Source organism: Zonotrichia leucophrys, chromosome 1 (genome assembly GCF_028769735.1).
Source record: "Zonotrichia leucophrys gambelii isolate GWCS_2022_RI chromosome 1, RI_Zleu_2.0, whole genome shotgun sequence".
NCBI classification, from domain to species: domain Eukaryota; kingdom Metazoa; phylum Chordata; class Aves; order Passeriformes; family Passerellidae; genus Zonotrichia; species Zonotrichia leucophrys.
Genome location: NC_088169.1, coordinates 8,324,337 through 8,342,534, shown reverse-complemented (window position 1 = coordinate 8,342,534; position 18,198 = coordinate 8,324,337). Strand labels below are relative to the sequence as shown.

General features: G+C 39.4%; 1 protein-coding gene across 3 annotated transcripts in view; it reads left to right on the top strand.

Annotated features, from left to right (window-relative positions):
* USP9X (ubiquitin specific peptidase 9 X-linked) overlaps positions 1 to 18,198 on the top strand; it is a 102,780-nt gene that overhangs the window by 22,652 nt on the left and 61,930 nt on the right. For all 3 annotated transcript variants that reach the window (XM_064706546.1, XM_064706536.1, XM_064706528.1), the window contains exons 2-11: positions 1,500 to 1,753; positions 5,309 to 5,454; positions 5,755 to 5,834; positions 9,839 to 9,951; positions 10,289 to 10,507; positions 11,686 to 11,801; positions 12,059 to 12,310; positions 12,388 to 12,526; positions 14,002 to 14,154; positions 17,862 to 17,966. In XM_064706546.1, coding sequence (XP_064562616.1) covers positions 1,658 to 1,753; positions 5,309 to 5,454; positions 5,755 to 5,834; positions 9,839 to 9,951; positions 10,289 to 10,507; positions 11,686 to 11,801; positions 12,059 to 12,310; positions 12,388 to 12,526; positions 14,002 to 14,154; positions 17,862 to 17,966 — 1,419 coding nt within the window. In that variant the 5' untranslated portion in view covers positions 1,500 to 1,657. The remainder of the gene's footprint in view (positions 1 to 1,499; positions 1,754 to 5,308; positions 5,455 to 5,754; positions 5,835 to 9,838; positions 9,952 to 10,288; positions 10,508 to 11,685; positions 11,802 to 12,058; positions 12,311 to 12,387; positions 12,527 to 14,001; positions 14,155 to 17,861; positions 17,967 to 18,198) is intronic.

Below are 18,198 nucleotides of genomic sequence, written 5' to 3'. Positions count from 1 at the left end.
ATAAACATCAGTAAAAAACAATTAAATACTCAGGAGGACATTTTTAAAAAAGCACAAATTAAATACCGAATACATTCATTTCAAAAATTGCATTTCAAAAATCAGTTTCTTCCTAAAGAAAGCTTTGAGTTGGTAATGCATTTGTTCTGGACTTAGTAGGCTTACTAAGCCTTATGAATATGAATTATGAAAGCTAGAGATGGATAACAGTTGAGTGTTTTGAAACAGTACAATTTTACTGAAAAGTGAACATTATTCTAATGGCATTATTAGAGATGTCTAAGTTTGTTGGTGCTGTTAATACCAGAGACTAGGCAGAGGAGTTAGAGTGTATTCAGTCAATTTTTATTGTATATGTCAGGCCTTGCAAATTCACACAATATAAGAAAAGATTTTAAAGTGTCTTGGAGAAAAATAACAGCATTGAAACTTAACTTGAGATGAGACATCGTAATAAAACACTTAGGAATATGCATGGTGTTACAACAGAAATTTCACTCCAGTTGTTAACTTGAGGTTTTGATGATTGGATCAGGAACTCAGCACTGCCAAATGCATCTTCCTGGAAACTCATACAACTCTTTGTATCACCTTACTTGGCTTTTTAACTTCCTGGGAACTGTTTGTGTTTTATGTGGTGCTTGGAAGTCTGAGTTGCTCTGGGAAATTACATTTCAGCTTCCGTGGTTATACAATGCCTGGTGCTATCGAGTGGAATTGCTGTTAAAACTTGATGCAGCTCTTTTTGTCTGTATATAACCCAGTGAAGTTGAAACACAGTGAATGTGAAACTGTTGGTATAGCATTACAACTTCAACAAATCTGATGTCACAATTTTCTTCATATAATCTACTAAAGCACGTGGTGGGGATGTGATGGGTTTCATAGTGGGGCTGAAAGGCCAGTGGGCCCAGGCTTTCATAGGCACATGCTGGGTAAAGGGAATACAAGTCCAATTCCCTGGGTGAATACTGATGTGCTAAGAGGAGTTTGGCTGCAGGGTCTCTGTTAGTCTCAGCTGAAGTAGAATCAGTCTCTCAACTCCCTCTGACATCTGCAGTTAGACACTGTCAGGAGGAGAGTATTGCAAAGATTACAAATTTGGCTTTTTAGGCTCTTAACCAAGTCATTTCTACATAGACCTTGAGCAGCACCATGAATTCAGATGGAGAATCTACTCTAGGAATTCAGGCACTAAAGAGTCAGAGCAAAGAGCTGCACACATTTACTCTGAACAGAGTAAACAGACACACATTTGGAGGGTGTGTCAGTGCCTCAATGGTATAAAGGTGATTGTAATTTTTACTTAGAACATTAAAATGATGTTAAATATTTCAAATGTGACTTTGTCAGTTCTATTCAATAAGAAGAAATAATAAGTCTAAAATAAAAGATTCTCTATAGCAATGTATTTGTTTCTGTAATGTTCTTTTCCAGGTGTGGATTGAGTTTCCTGTATATGTTAATACAGCGTGTTGTCTTTTTTTTTTCCTCTCCAGATTATGCAATGGTCTCTGCAAGATGGCATGTTCTTGAGTTGGAGATTTTTAAGGCAAGCATATGCTGGTACTTCAACTTTACTAAGTGGACTATAATTTCTTCTCTCACATCAACTACATAAGCAGACAAAATTGCAAAGATCTGCCCTGTGTCGAGTATGACAGCCACGACTCGTGGCTCTCCGGTAGGAGGGAATGACAGCCAGGGCCAGGCTCCTGATGGACAGTCCCAGCCTCCCCTCCAGCAGAATCAGGTATGGTATTAGCAATCAATTCATCTCAAAATAAAGGACTTTGTTCTTTAGAAATAGTGTTCCTGAATTATTTGATTCTGTACATTTCTGGAGACCTCTAGTTAAGTTAGATGTTTCTCTGTGTGTGTCTGGAAGTACAACAATATTTTGAGGGGTGAAGGCAGTGGTATTGGCAAAGTAAATATGGTTAAAGAGCCTGGCATTGTAAAAATGCTGCCTTTTCAGGCAGTGGCATGGTTCTTTCAAGCATACCTGTTTTGGATAAAAAGGCTTCTTGGATTAATACCAGAAGCTTTCTCAGAACCACATTGCAGAACCTGCCACAGATCGGTAGAACCACACCACATCTGTGAGTTCAGTTTCTGCTCAGTTTTGCAAAAGCACTTTGTGTTTAAAGCAGCTTACTCAGGTATCAGCCTTTCCAGAGCAGCTGCATCCGGGTCTCTGTTCATTGTACTGCACTTCCTGAACAGCTTCTCATGTTCCTTGCTTTCAAAAGAAAAGCAAAAGCTTTCATATATTACATCACAGTGTAATGATTCTTTTTTGTTGGGCAAAAAAATACCAGAGAAGATGCAGTATCATGTCAAGCCAAAACCATTTAGGAGAAGAACTATGCTTTGTTATTTAATTCAGTGTGAAGATGGTATTTTTAATACCATAATGTTTAGTGATTGCTCCTTCCTGAGAGTGAATTGTACTTTGATACGTGGGGAGGCCTGGCCCTGAACTGCCGAGGAAGTCTCCACTGTCTGACTCCCTCTGCCTCAGTGGGATGGAGAATTGAAAGGAAAAAGTGAGAAACTGTTTGGGCTGAGATAAATGCAGTTTAATAAATGAAAGGGGTAGGGGGAAACAAGTGATGCAAGTGCCATCACTCACTACCAGCTGATGATGCCCAACCAGTCCCCAAGCAACAGCTGCCTTGGGGAAAAAACCCCTTTGTTTTATTGCCAAGTGTGATGCTCTGTGGCATGGAGTGTCTTTTGGGTCATTTCAGGTCAGCTCTCCCGGCTGTGTCCCCTCCCAGCCTCTTGCCCTGCTGACTGCAGGGGGCAAAGTGAGAATCACAGGATGGGTAAGGTTCAAAGGGACAACTGGTGGTCATCTAATCCAGGGTGCCTGCTCAAGCAGGGTTCCCTAGACCACCCTACTGGGGATTGTGACCAGACAATATATCTCCAGAGAAGGAGACCCCACAGCCTCTCAGGGCAATCCATTCCAGTGCTTAGTCAGCCTCACTGTTAAGTTCTTCCTTATGTTCAGGGGGAACTTCTGTGTTTCAGTTTTTGCCTGTTGCCTCTTGTCCTGTTGCTGGGCATCACTGGGCAGAGTCTGGCCCATCCTCTGACACCTTTCTGCAGATATTGATGAGATCCTCTCTAAGCCATCTCCAGGTTAAATAGGCCCAGCTCCCTCAGCCTTTCCTCAGTGAGATGCTCCAGTTCCTTCATCATTTTTGCCATTCTCTGCTGGACCTGCTCCAGGAGCTCCACCTCTCTCCTGTCCTGATGAGCCCCAAATTGGACACAGCACTCCAGGTGATCCTCACAGGGCTGAGCAGAGGGGCAGCATCACCTCCCTGACCTGCTGGCAGTGCCCTTCCTAATGCACCCCAGAATCCCATTGACCCTCTGTGCCACAGGGACACGGTGCTGGCTCGGGGACAGCTCATTGTCCACCAGCACCCCCAGGTCCTTCTCCCCAGAGCAGCTTCCCAGCAGGTCAGTCCCAGCCTGTCCTGGTGCCTGGGGTTGTTCTTCCCCAGGGCAGGACCCTGCATCTGCCCTTGCTGGGTTCCAGGAGGTTCTCTGCCCATCTCTCCATGCTGTCGAGGTCCTTCCCAAGGGCTGCAGGGCCTCTGGGGTACTGGCCCCTCCTCCCAGCCTTGTGTCACCAGAGAACTCTCTGAGGAGGTATCTGCCCTCAGCCAGGCCATTGATGAATAAGTAAAACAGTCCTGGGCCAAGTATTGAACCCTGGGGGCCACCAGTGGTGCCAGGCCTCCAACTGAACCCTGTGCCACCAAGTAGCAACCTCTGGGATCTGCCATTCAGGCACTTCTCAGTCCACCTCAGTGTCCTCTCACCCTGTCCTCGCTTCTTGAGTCTGTGGAGGCAGAGGCTGTGAGAGACAGCGCCAGAGCCTTGCTGAAGTTGAGGCAGAACAACATCCCCTGCTCTCCCCTCATCCCTCCAGGCAGTTGCTCCATCGTAGAAAGCAATCAGGCTGGTCAGGCATGATTCAACTTTAATGAATCCATGCTGACCTCTGCTCATTTCCTTCTTGTCTTCCATGTGGGTAGAGGTGGCCTCCAGAGTCACCTCTCCAGGCGTTGAAGTGAGGCTGACTGGCCAGTAGTTCCAGGGTCCTCCATCTTGCCCTTACTGAAGACTGGGGTGACATTTGCTTTCTTCCACCCCTCAGGCACCTCTCCTGCCTCACTATGATTCCAGCAGTTCTCAGCACTTGTGGGTGCATCCCATCAGGGCCCATGGACCTGTGGATTTGAAGTTTAATTACATGTTCTTCACCCAGTCTTCTCAGCCAAAGGAAACTTCCTTCCTCTAGACCTTCTCCCCAGTCTCCAGGCTGAGGCAGCCACAGGACCACATCTTCCCATGTATTTATTTTGGTTGTGATGTCTTTGAAGAAGCCCTTGTTGGTACCTTTGACATCCTTAGCCAGGTTTAATTCCAAGTGGGCCTTGGCTTGCTTCATTGCTTCTCTTCATACTCTGACAACATCCCAGGTGGCATTTCCTGCTTCCACCTCATGGTATCTCCTGCCTATGTCTGAGTTCTGACAGGAGCTACCAAAGAGAAAAACAGGCCTTGAATCTGTGATAGCACAGTTCACCAACAGACAAAACACTGATGTGTTCCCAGTGCTGTTTTGGTCCCAAATCCAAAACCTAGCACCCTACAGGCTACTGTGAAGAAAATAACACTCCCTGCCAAACAGATGTGGCACAGCAGGTGAAAAATGTTCTTGAGGTTTTGTCTTCCTAAGTCTTGCTCTTATTGTCAGTTCATACTATTTCTGTGTATGCATAATAACAGATATCTGCATAACGTGTTGTATTTTGCATGGCCCATCAGAGAGGGTTTAACTTTGTTGTTCAAGGTTGATTAGTAGATGGTTATAGTAGTGAGTCACTCATGTTTAGCAAACTCTTTTCATTGTTGTTTTCTTCTGTGCTTTTGTTGAAGACTATCTACTTAAAGTAATCAACTTTTCTGGACAAGATTTATAAAAACTGGAGCTTCAGTGTAGTTATTTCACCTTCTGGAAAAATGATCTGCTGAAAGTAGAAGCTGTTACCAAAAAAACCCCACTTTCCTCGCTGGGAAAGTAGCTTGATTTTTAAACTGCCAAGATAGAAAAATATAGCACATTTTATGCTCTGTTTTTGTTAATAAATCTCTAATAAAACTATTTTACATTGATATGTACTTGAGCTGATTCTTTGGAATGCATTATGACAGAAAACAGCCAAAACAAGTGGAACACAAGTGCAGGTAGTACTTGAAGTATTTTCCATCTTCATTTTAGACTTCTTCACCTGATTCTTCAAATGAGAACTCGCCAGCTACCCCGCCTGATGAGCAGGGCCAAGCTGATGCTCCACCCCAGCTTGAAGATGAGGAGCCTGCATTTCCACACACAGACCTGGCAAAGTTGGATGACATGATCAACAGGTATTTTCACACTTTTGTAAAAAGGTGTTGATGATTTGTGCAAACATCTTGATAGAGGAATCAGAATTTTTATATCTTTGTTTCTCTGGACTTCATGAAATGCTTTTTTTGTTGGGTTAAAGTTGTAAAGAGAAAGCTTGAAGCAGAATGTGGTTTTCTTTGGGTTGGTTAGTGTAATACTTGTCAGGGCATTTAAAAATCTATGTACTGAGCCTATATTTAAAAGCATTACAATGGGGCAAGAATTCTTGATTTTTCAGAAGCAGAATTGAAATTGGGTTTGTTTGTTTTTGAATATAGGCCTCGATGGGTTGTTCCTGTATTGCCGAAGGGGGAATTAGAAGTTCTTCTAGAAGCTGCTATTGACCTAAGTAAAAAAGGTAACTGAAAGACCTTTGATTATTGGACTGGTGTGCAAAGTTCTTTTTTGTCTTTCGAATCCCTGGTGGAGGCTTAAAAATTGTTACTAATTTCTGTTACAACCCTGGTCTTGGAGATTGTATCAGAATGCTATGCAAAACCTTATGAGAACTTTAAAAAAGCCATGAATGTAGTTAGAAATAGGTGCCTTAGCACAAGTAGGGAAGTTGAATAAGCTCAAAGACATAAAAATCCTGTCATTCTTGTCATACCTGTTTTCTGTATTCACTTTGATATCAAACCTAGTGGGTTTGGTCTTTATAGCAGATGCTAAAACGCAAAGAATTCTAGTTGGCTTTATTTTTTAATAAGTTTCTACTCTACCTTTCAAATATCTTGCCAGAAATTTTTGTTCAGATTTGGCACTCGTATGCTTCTAAGAATATCAGAGAAAAGTTAGAATTTTAAACAGCATGGCTTAGACTAATTGTCCTACCAGTGCTTGCTGGTGTCTGACCTGGAGTGAGAGGGTTCCATATCAGACAGTGTATGTGCCTGTTAAATTGTACTGGTCAGATTGACAGGTTTGCCATGTGTTCTGGAAAGTTCTGTTCTCCTGGGAGATTGCTTGTGTTTGAGTAATAGCAAGAGTCACAGCAAAATCATTTTTTAGGATACCTGCATTTACCAGCTCTTTGTGTTTCGAACACAGCATTATATCAAGTGCCTGCTCTTTCTTCTGCATAGGTGCTGGCCCAGGACAATGTCATTTCCATGTTAATAAATGTTATTTTTAGGCAGCTTTAAGACTAAAGCTGATTGTGGTCATGATATTCTGGATTGCCTTGACTGTTAAGTCTCTTTTGCTTTGGAGCACTCTGTGGAGAAACAGAAGTTAGGGTGCATCCTTGTGATCCAGCAAGGATAATGACATATTGTTGCCAACACTGATTTATCAGCTCTGGTTGTGCTTGGAATTGGTGGCTTTGTGTGTAGCTGGGTCTGGCAGGAATCTTCAGGCAAGTGTAGGATGTTCAAGGGATCACATCTGTTCTGAAGGGAAAAGAATGCCAGCTTCTCCAGAGAAAGTGCAGCCACCTTTGTGACTGCGTTGTTGGAACAGTGCAGTAAGAACAAATTATCTGCTTGTGATTTGTGAGAGAGGAGAAGTATATTCCACCAGCTGTTAAGTCATCTTTAAAAAGAAAAAAAACCCAAAACTTCAAAACTGTCAATGCACTGAAGTAATAAGAGCAGAATGAGATTTCTAACTACTCCTGACATCAATGTACTTCTCCAAAGCATCAGGCTTAGTTGAAAGTTCCCCAAAAGAAAAGCTTATTTTTCCTCTTGAAGTTGTGAAAAACAGTGGAAACATATTCATATGCTTTTGCACTTTGATTTAATTAAGTTGTTGGTGTGCAATTCTAAAAAGTACTTCTGTGTTGCTGCTTAATTATGTTTCCTCTTGCCCTCTAGATGAATTGCTGTGTGTAAATGCTAGGATTATTGGATAAGGAGAAAACAAGCAAAGCTCTTAATATTAGTTGTTTACTGTGTTATCTTAGCAGCTTCATCCTAGAATTTTGGAGGGTTTCTTGCTACTTGAAGTTACATGATGGTTAATGTGGTTCCTTTTAAATAACTTCCAGTTCCCAAGAAATATGATAGGGTGTAACTGACACTGTTTTGGTAGCTCAGAGCTTGGCAGCCACTGTTTGAGAGTGGGGTATATATAGAGAAGCAATGGAAATGGTTTGGTTGTGTCTGTTTTTTAATTGATTAAACTACTCCATTATCTCAGTAACATCTATAATTCAACCCTTTGCTACCTGTCTGTGGGAATTTTTCATATTCTGACAAGATCTGTTTTCAAAAGGAGGAACTGAAAGGATATACTGAGAAATAATCAGCTTTTGAATTACATAAACTTTGTATTTCTGACTGTATCCTATTTAAATTGTGAAGCAACAAAACCTGGAAAGACCCCACTACATGTTTTTGCAGGCACTGTTTTCTTGTGGTTAGGGCTCTTAAAAACCTTTTATTCCTAACACAGCCCATGGCCATCAGCATTCTGGAGTGACTTCAGGGTAGCTACTTCTTTGTGACCCTGGCTATAAAATAAGAGTGGTATTTGCATTATCTTTAAATCTTTTCAGGAACTACAATTGGACATAACTAAACTAATTGAAAGTACTTATATGAATGAAATGTCAGCATTACCACCTTCAAGTGAAAGGAGTGAATTTGACAGAGTAGTGTGAATCCTGTTAGACTGTGACTTGCATTATTCCTGGCAGATGCACCCATTTATGGAAAATTCTCTTTTTATGTGTAGGCATTGATGTATTATTCTTTGTTAAACAATGAGCCATGAAACTATCAACAGATAGTCTGGAGTTACTTGCTAATAGAAGAAAACCTATTTGAAAAATAGCATTTAATAGCTAGACTGATGTTTATCTCCACAATAAATCTGGAATGCTTATGGAGTATTTTCAGTAATGAGATTTGCTCCAGAAGTAAATGCCGTGGTGAATTAGATCCTATACATTTAAAAAATAAAAAATTGTTTATTTTAAGGTTTTGGTTTTTTATAGGCAAGAATATTCTCCACCCTTTCTTCAGAAGGATTGTATTGCTCCTGACATTTACACTCAGTTTTTAACATGCTGCCAGAACTTTATGTGTCACATGCAAGCAAGATGCAAGGCAACTTCTGGAACTTATAACTAACTTAAACTGAAATTAGATTTCACTACACAATGTAAACCTTCAGACTTGGTCCCAAATCTGTGTTTTTGATGAATTGCACAGAATGAGAGAGAGAGGGAGGCCCTAGGGACAAAAAAATTTAAATCTGTTTATGCATGGGTGCGTGTGCATCCAAAAGCTAGGCCAGCCCAGCAATGGGAGTGGTTCCCAGCACCCTTTAAAGACCATCTCCATCTTTCTCGAGATGATTCATCTGCATTTCTATGGGACCACTACTGAGTTCCTTACTGAAGCTCTGTCTTCTGCATTTCCTTGAAATGGGTATTTTTTACCTCTCTTCTCTCACTGGTTTTGCTGTTAGCAAGTAGATAAGAGAGAACATAAAGAAGAATTGTACTTACTCTTATTTTTGCTAGTATATCTATTGAAATATGTTGTAAACGTGGGGGAAAAAACCAACCCAAATCAAATGTTTTTAAAAACAATTTTAAAATTATGTAAAGGAGCAATTTTTGAGGTGGTTTTGCTAGAACATTAATCCAACGAGTTGTCCATTTAAGCTTGTGTAAGTTTGTTTTCATCCAAGACTTGTTTAGAATCATTTCTGAAACTTTAAACACCAAACCTTTGAAGTCCAAATGTTGTGATTTAACCCCAGCCAGCAGCTAAGCACCACACAGCCACTTGTTCATTGTCCCTCTGGTGGGATGGAGGAGAGAATCAGAAAGGGAGAAGTTAAAAAACTCATGGGTTGGGATAAATACAGTTTAAGAGGTAAAACAAAAGCCTTCTGTGCCAGCAAAGCAAACCAAGGAATTCATGCGCCACTTCCCATGGCTGGGCAGGTGTTCTGCCATCCCCAGGGCAGCAGAGCTCCATCACATGTGACAGTGACTTGGGGAGACCAACAACATCGCTTCAAACATCTCCCCCTTCCTTCTTCCTCAGCTCTGCAGGCTGATCAGGACTCCATATGGTCTGGGACATCCCTGTGGTTCTTTAGGCTCAGCTGGCCCGACTGTGTCCCCTCCCAAATCCTTGTGCACCCCCAGCTTACTGCCTGGCACGGAGGTGTGAGGAGCAGGAAAACCTTGGATCTGAGAGCCCTGCTCAGCAGTAAAGAAAACATCCCTGTGTTTCCAACACTGTTTCCAGCCCAAATCAAAACACAGCCCTGTATGAGCTACTGAGAAAAACTTACCAACACCATCACACCAAATCTTTGCTTTCAGCATGTAAAATGTTCATGTAACAGCTAATGAAATTCTATGTCTAATAGTTTGTTGTTCTTTCTTGTTTTAAATAGGCCTTGATGTCAAAAGTGAAGCATGCCAGCGATTTTTTCGAGATGGGTTAACAATATCCTTCACAAAAATCCTTACAGACGAGGCAGTGAGCGGCTGGAAGTTTGAAATTCATGTGAGTTTTTCAAGTTGTGTTTCTGAAGAGCGTGGTAATTGAAAAAGGAAGGAAACTGCCATTGTGATTAGGGGGAGGAGGCTGTAAAAGCTGGAGCTAATCTTTGAAACTCAGTAGTGAGTTGTGAGAAAACTCTTGTATGCGTGGATCTGAACAGGCAGTGGGGAGTCATCTTTCTGTCAGTGTTTCACTTTATTGCCTCCAGGGTTTTGGAAGGAAATAAAACATGAGAGATGATCTGGGGGAGAACTGGAACCATGTATGTTACAAGTTTATAGTTCATATTCATTGTACAGTCCCCTGCCACATTCTTACTTGTTCTTTTTTTTATTAACAGAGATGTATTATTAACAACACTCATAGACTAGTGGAACTCTGTGTGGCCAAGCTGTCCCAAGATTGGTTTCCCCTTCTTGAACTTCTTGCCATGGCCTTAAATCCTCACTGCAAATTCCACCTCTACAATGGTACTCGTCCCTCAGAAACAGTTCCTGCAGGAGTCCAGCTCGCTGAAGATGAACTTTATGCCCGTCCTCCTGACCCACGATCCCCAAAGGTGGGAGAGCCTTTCCAGAGCCCTGGGTTTTACTCTGTGCAGTGTTACCTAATGACACAGCAGCTGTAGGGAAGTGTTCTTAGAGTGGGGGCAAAAGCCCTCTTCATTCTTCTATCACTAAGATGTTCTCCTGATTTAAAGTGCATTTCTCCTCTAACTCCTCCTGTCTTTGGTCCACCATCAAACTGTGTCACCTGTTTCTGTGGTAAGCTGGCACAACTCTGCTGGAATGCCATTCCTGCTGTGTTAACTGGCTTGCTTGTATTTGCCAGTTGATGCATTTACTTTCTGCCTTAACATGAAATTTTGTAGGTGACACACTTTGAGGAGGAGATTATGTGATAAATTGGGAATTTTCTCTTCCTTACAGTTTCCAGTGGTGGAAGAAATGTTTTTTAATTGGACATGAGATACCAGTGTCAGTGTGGTTTTTTCAGTGGCTTTGGTTTGGTTTTGTTTTGGGAGGATGTTGAAGGTTTGGGTTTTTTGGTTTTTTGTGTTTTGTAGTTGTGGTTTCTTGGGATTTTGTTTTTGTTGTTTTATTTTTTTAACTGGAAGTGAAGATTAGCAATCTGTCCTGGTTCTTGAGTCTGAAGTTTTCAGAATTGATCTCCAAATGGCATTGATAAGACTTCAGGAGTTAACTAAATTTTATTTATTTTATATATACACATACAACTTTTTTTTTTTTTACAGTGGGGTTTTTTTTTTAGTTTTTTAAATTTTTTTTCTTTAGTTGAACTGCTGACTATTTACTTGTAAGAACCAAGGATAAAACACTTCAGTGTCCTTCAACTTCCCTTGCATTGCTAGTTGTGTTTAGAAGAATGCTACTTTGCATCCTTAATGTTTTTATATGTGACATTATCACATCCAGGACAAAGAAAAAATACCAGAACTGTCAGACTTTCTGTAATAATTTAACAGCTCTAACTGGGCCTAAATTATAGTCAGTTTTATTCCTAAATAAATTTCTTGAGTAGCTCATCTGCAGCATCTACTCTTTGACATGATATCAGAAAAAATCTTGTTGCCTGTTTCTGAGCATTTCCTTAAAACTGAATATGTAAACTGTGTAAAGACTATTTTAAAGCAAATATTGTTATTAAAAGATGCTTGAAAGTATTTTTAGATGGTACTTTGTGAATACCAGAAAATAACTGTTTGTTTTATTACAGGGTTGGCTAGTAGATCTTATCAACAAGTTTGGCACATTAAATGGATTTCAGGTCTTGCATGATCGATTCATGAGTGGATCAGCATTGAATGTTCAGATCATTGCAGCTCTCATCAAGTAAGTTTTTTTCTAAATAATGATTTATGCATTTGCAAAAGTTGGACTCAGTATAAGATACTGTGTTAGCAGAAAGCTTAAGGCTTTTATTGAAGCACTTCCTTTCACTCCATCTCTTCATTCAGCTGGTTGTGTCTACCTTCAGCATTCCATGTGCTTCTAAGTAGATATGAGTTTCTTTAATTAATTGCACCTTATTTTCATAATGTTGCATGACAATTGATTATGACACTTTCCTTTTTTTCTTTGATTTTTAGGCCATTTGGACAATGTTTTGAATTTTTAACATTACATACAGTGAAGAAATACTTCCTTCCAATTATAGAAATGGTTCCACAGTTTTTAGAAAATTTAACAGATGATGAACTGAAAAAAGAAGCAAAGAATGAAGCCAAAAATGATGCTCTGTCAATGATAATCAAATCTCTAAAGAACTTAGCTTCAAGAGTTCCAGGACAAGAAGAAACTGTAAAAAATTTAGAAATATTTAGGTTAAAAATGATTCTTAGGTAAGATGCTACTTCTCATATAATATGCCACTGGTGATATTTTTTTCCACACTTCTTACATTAAATTTTTCTCACAGGTTGTTACAAATTTCCTCTTTCAATGGTAAAATGAATGCACTAAATGAAGTTAACAAAGTAATATCCAGTGTGTCATACTACACTCATCGACATGGTAATCCTGAAGAGGAAGAGTGGCTCACAGCTGAAAGAATGGCAGTAAGTGCTCCTTTTCTGTGCATAAATTTGGTTTCTCCTTTGTACTTTAACTGTAGAGGTAGCTCTGTATTGTGGGTCCAGCACACATTGTTTATTTTCATATATAGTGTTAGAAACATTAGGCATCATGTCATGGTAATAAAGCACTTTAGAGTGGCCTTTCTGTGAAAAAATGCTGCATTTGTGTCAAAGCTGCTGTTGAGAATTACTTTTCAGTGCTGCTAAAATCATGGCTCAAAAATGGATCATTGGATAGTGTGTGTTTCAAATAGAGTTTTAAAAAACAGAGAGAAATTAGATAAAACAAATGTGATTCATTTGCAACTGCAGTGTTGCAGTAACTAGAAATGTAATGGTCATTTAAATAAGGATATAGTCTGGGTTTGGTGCTTCAAGTTTTTCTCATCAGAGTTCTAAGTGCTCTGTTTCTCACATTTCAGAAGCTGGATGCTTCAGCACAGAAAACTGTAGATACCACATTTTTGTTTTAGTCAATACTTTTGTATTATTGCTTGAATGTATGTATAGGGAAGTATGAAAATGAGCAATTATAAAACTAAAATAAGAACTATTTTCTCTCAATTTTTGTGAAATCTAGCTGTGTTAAGTGATTCTTTTACACCATTGTGCCCCATCTTTCTGACTCGCCACCTGTTGTGAGGTTTGTAATCTACAAAAGGACATCTGACAAGAAAAAATAACTGCAGTTTTGACTTTTTAAAGCAATAGGAGGAAATAGGTCTCTTTGTTTTTACACATTTCCTACAGTTTGGCATCTCATACAGGACCTGTGTTTTTAACTGAAAATAGATTTCATTATTTCATGAGACCAGCTTGAATATTGTAAGTCTGATCAAGGACAGTGTTGGAGGTGGTGATGCTGTGGGTGTTTGTTTTCTCTGTCAGTGCTCAGAGCACATCTTGCTTTGCTTCACTTGGAACAAAATGGTCTGACTGTGTCAGTGACACCACTGAGAAAATTGCATCTCCTTAAATATGACTTGAATATTTGCCTCTGGTTCAATTAGAAACATTTCAAAAACCCTAAAAGTGGCAGTACTTAAATAATCATTCTTATATTTCAGTCCTTGCTGAAGTCCTTTTTATGGGATCTGCTGTAGGTGTACCAGTAGAGTTAGACATGTCATAAACAATTTGGTTTTCATACTTAGTGACTGTGAATTGGAAAATAAAAATTTTGTTGCTTGAATAGAAGAGTTAGGTCTACTCTTCTTCACATTGGCTTCTTATATCTGAAATTGTTTGAACATTTTCCAGTAATAATCCAGTAATATATTGGATTATTTTAAATGGTGATTTTTTTTTTTTGAGAGAGAGGAAATAAAAGATGAAAGCCTTTCTGTTGTGCTGCATCTTTTTTAATCTGTAACAGGTTGGATTTTTGTTTAGTAGTTTAAATATTAATGATGGCACCTGAATAATTTGAGATGGCACTACTTTCTTTTTATATTCAGGAATGGATCCAGCAGAACAACATTTTATCAATTGTATTAAGAGATAGTCTTCATCAACCTCAATATGTAGAAAAACTTGAGAAAATTCTCCGGTTTGTCATCAAAGAGAAAGCTCTCACTTTGCAGGATCTTGACAACATTTGGGCTGCACAGGTAAATAATTCAGCTGCTTGTCTGCTGCTGCACAGGAGGCATCTCCTTGTGTGTTGTGTGGGGAAGAGAACCTGGGCTGCTTCTGCTCTGTGTTAGACAAAGCCAAAGAAAATGTGAGGTGAAATGGTGTTTGCTTTTGGGGTCTTGGAGCTTAAAATTGTCATCTGAATTGGCTCTAGTGGAAGGGGTCAGCCACAGGTATATATAAAGCCTGAGGGAACAGTTCAGAACATGGTGCAGAGATGATCCTTTTGAAGTATTAACAAACCTTCAGCATTGAGCAGAGGCATGATACAGAATAGCTTAGTATTTTAAAATGCATGGAGAAATATGTGTTGCTAATCTCTGAGTTCCATGCAGTTGTGTAAGATTTTCCTGGGCAGAGTGTGATTAGTAAGGCTTATAATGATGACAGTTCTAGAAGTTATTTAGCTGCAACTTCTTTTCCTTGTGTTGCAATAATGATTTTTGAAAAGTTACCAATTTTGCAATATTGATGTTTTTTACTTACATGACTGGGGAGATGGATTTCCCTAGCTGTGGGCTGCATGATTCTAATACACAGACTAGACAGCTGGAGAGACAAAATCATTGAGAATTATCAAGTATACAGAAAATTTTAAAAAAGATGATTGAAACATAAATGAAGGGTAGTGAAACTCTGATTGTACAAAAAAGTCTTCAGGCCAGTCCTTCAAGTGTGAGAAGGCTAATTCTGGTTTCCAAGGCAGGGAGGGAGGGCTGTGCTGGTTTGGGCAGGGCCAGAGTTCCATTTCTCCATAGCAGCTTCTGTACTAACTGTGTTAACTCTGAGTGTTCCCACTTTCCCCCTTGTCACTCTCTTTCCCCATGGCGCTGTGGGGTGGAGAGCTGAGTGAGCAGCTCTGTGGTACTCCTTTGCCAGCAGGGTTATACCTGACAAAGGCCAAGACAAGTTTGGTTATTTTGGTAAGACAGTTTACATGTCTTCATGCTGTTCTGAGACCAGAACAGTTTGGCTTAAATGGACCTAATTTCAGGTTACATTTATAACACTTGGGACTGCAGGTGATGTAGGGGAGATCTCTGGTGTTCCAAGTAATTTCATCAGGCTTCAGTTCTAGCATGGCAGTAACTGCACAGGCTGAAGCTCAGTACAGTCTTTTCTTATTATCCCAAAGTCCTGTTAAGGAAATTTCATCATGCAGCAGAGCAATACACAGATTACTTGAATTAAGGTCTGGGATCATACTCTTAGTTTTCAGCTTTCAGTCTGTAGATCTTTCCACACTACAAGATACCTGTGGAGAAAAAAGAAAACCCAAAACTTTGAGAGGTTAGTTTGCTGTTAGTAGGCCTCTTTTATCTATTTTAGAGCCACACTTTTAATAAGAGGAGAAAAAATCTGAAATTTGGGGAAAAAAGTCTTCCAAGCAATTACGTTGCTCCTAGTGCTATCCAGTAGGACATGTGGATAAGCTAGTGTCAGTCAAACTTTCTACCCTTCCAGAAAAATGTGAATACATTGTGCAACTCCTAAAAAATGGGGATAGTCCACCTTACTATTTGGAAAAAAAAACTAGGAGTAATTTCAGAAGGAATGTTCCATGCCCTTAAATTCCCAGCTTGCTCTGCTCACTTATGCTATCAAGTAGGTGACTATGCAGTGCTCTGGCTGTAATTTTGCCCTGTACTTTTTTTGTGTGAAAGTTAACTCTTATTCAGGTGGATGGTTTCACTGTGGCTTTAGCCATGGGATTATAATGGACTAAAAAATTAAGAATACTAAAATTTGCTAATACAGAATGATTTTCATCTACTTCACTACTCCCTGTGTATAGTAGTTTTTAGAAGTTCTTATTAAATGACTGCTCCTGAGAGCAGCTGGGGCATGAAATTCAGTAGTGAGGAGTTGATTTACTGTGTAGCTTTATATAACAAGCTATTTTAGCTTGGCCTCAGTGCAGCAGTGGGGGGGTTTTGCTTTCAGGCTCAAGCACTTGTGTTGCTGCCTGGCTTTAGAGCTCAGCCTGCACCTGAGACACTTTAGTATTACTAAAAGTAATGCAATTATGCTGCTTTTGCCTTTCAAAGGCAACCTAAGTTTTAATTTTATTGAAGTGTTTTCATGTCTTACAAAGGCAGTGCTCACAATATAGGAGTGCATTTGATTAAAGGAATAATGTTTTAAGTTTCTAAATGCAGGCATTAAGTGGCAGGGGAAGATCCAGCTGTACAAAGTACAGAGTGGCAGAGGCTGAGGTCTCATGACTTGTGTTCTGGAGTGTTTAACTGGAACTTCACAGGCGTTTCCCTGTTCCTGTGCAGCAAGCTGGCTGGTCACACACCAGGTTCCCACTGTCTGGTTTTGCTTCCCCAGACCCTTCAGTGCTTCACAGCTTCTGTTAAAAACCTCCCAGATCAGGGTTTTTACCTCCTCTATTCTTGCTCCCCCCAGGAGCTGGCCATATTTCTGTATTATAGATGCTCTTTCTGCCTTGCATGCACTCAGTTTTTCTTTCTATCCAGGAAATCGTAGGAGGAAAAAAATTACATTATGTTTTCCAAAGTCAAGTGGAATTATGGTTTTAGTAATTCCCCCTCTTGTAATCTGACCCATAATGTGAAAACAAACATTACTGCTTAAAATGGCTTTTTGTAAAACAAAAATTTATGACACCTTATAAAGAATTTAAGACACAGCATGGAACAAAGCTGTTAGTCTGGGTTTGGTTTTTAGTTTTGGTTTTAAATTACTGATGAAAGCTTTTAGTAGGAATTGAATTTCAAAAGTGCTTATACATGTATTTTTAATAGTGTACAAGATTAATTACATCAGAATGTGTATTCTAGGTATTTGGTTTGCATTTTTTATTTCTCACAACAAAAATTTCTACAGTAGATCAGCTATTGATTCTCATAGTCCACATTTGTTGGTTTTAACTGCAGATGTGAAGTACAGGATGTGTTTTCCAGCCTGGGCAGAAAATTTTCTTCATGCTTGGAGTTAAATGGAACTAATTTTTTTTGTCCTCATTGTCTTCCTCCTTAAATGTCAAAATTGTGATGTACACCACACTCTCAGTTAAAACTGTGTCTAGTATAAAGCTCAGCATCTTGTCCTTAGTTGTTTCATTGCTGGATTTGTAACTTTAAAAGCTGCTGGACTTTAAAACATTGTCTGGTAACGAATTGTTTGTAATAGAAAGCTTTAGTTGTCTGTGAATCCACTAACACAAAGGAGGTACTTCAGCCTGAGAAACTGGTGAAATACTAAAAATTGGTTTGCACCTTAAAATACCTCAGTGAAATTCAGAAGTCGATTTTGAGTAATTCATTATTAAAAAAACCCCAAACCATAAAAACCCACACAAAGCAACATAAAAATACCAGTTTTTAAGTTAAAATACCCTTTTATATTTTACTGTCCTCTGTCCCAGTTTGATTTTGTAGCAGGAACAAAAAAAATAAATATTTTCATGCTGCAGTATTTATGGTCTAAATAAATACTTGTGTGCACACATACAAAGCACACTTAAATACTTACGCTTAAAAGGGAAATCTAAATATTGTGAATTCCCAATGAAGTATTCAGTTTGCTGCTCCCACAGCATCAGCTTTTCTTGCTGGCCACCTCTAAAAGTCTTCCTTTTAAAAATTCTGTAGAATATCTTGCTGCTTGACTTAATATGAATTGTTGGTGGATTCTTTTTTTTTCTTCCTGACAGGCAGGAAAACATGAAGCCATTGTAAAAAATGTACATGATCTCCTTGCAAAATTAGCTTGGGATTTCTCTCCTGAACAGCTTGATCACCTGTTTGATTGTTTTAAGGTAATTTTGTGTTTTGACTGTATTCAGGAAATGGGCTCTGAGGGTGTGTGTAAATTTGTGGCTTTTTCACTGTTTTTCTTCTTTTTTAAGATTTGCTCAGTTTCTGTGTGTTAAAACACTTCTTAATGTGTAGCAACAGTTTGAAATATTTAATTCTAGAAAGGCTGTTCTTTAATGAGCACTCTTTGTGAGATTTTCTGTTTACTTCCTGTCTAAAACAAAGACCTCTTAT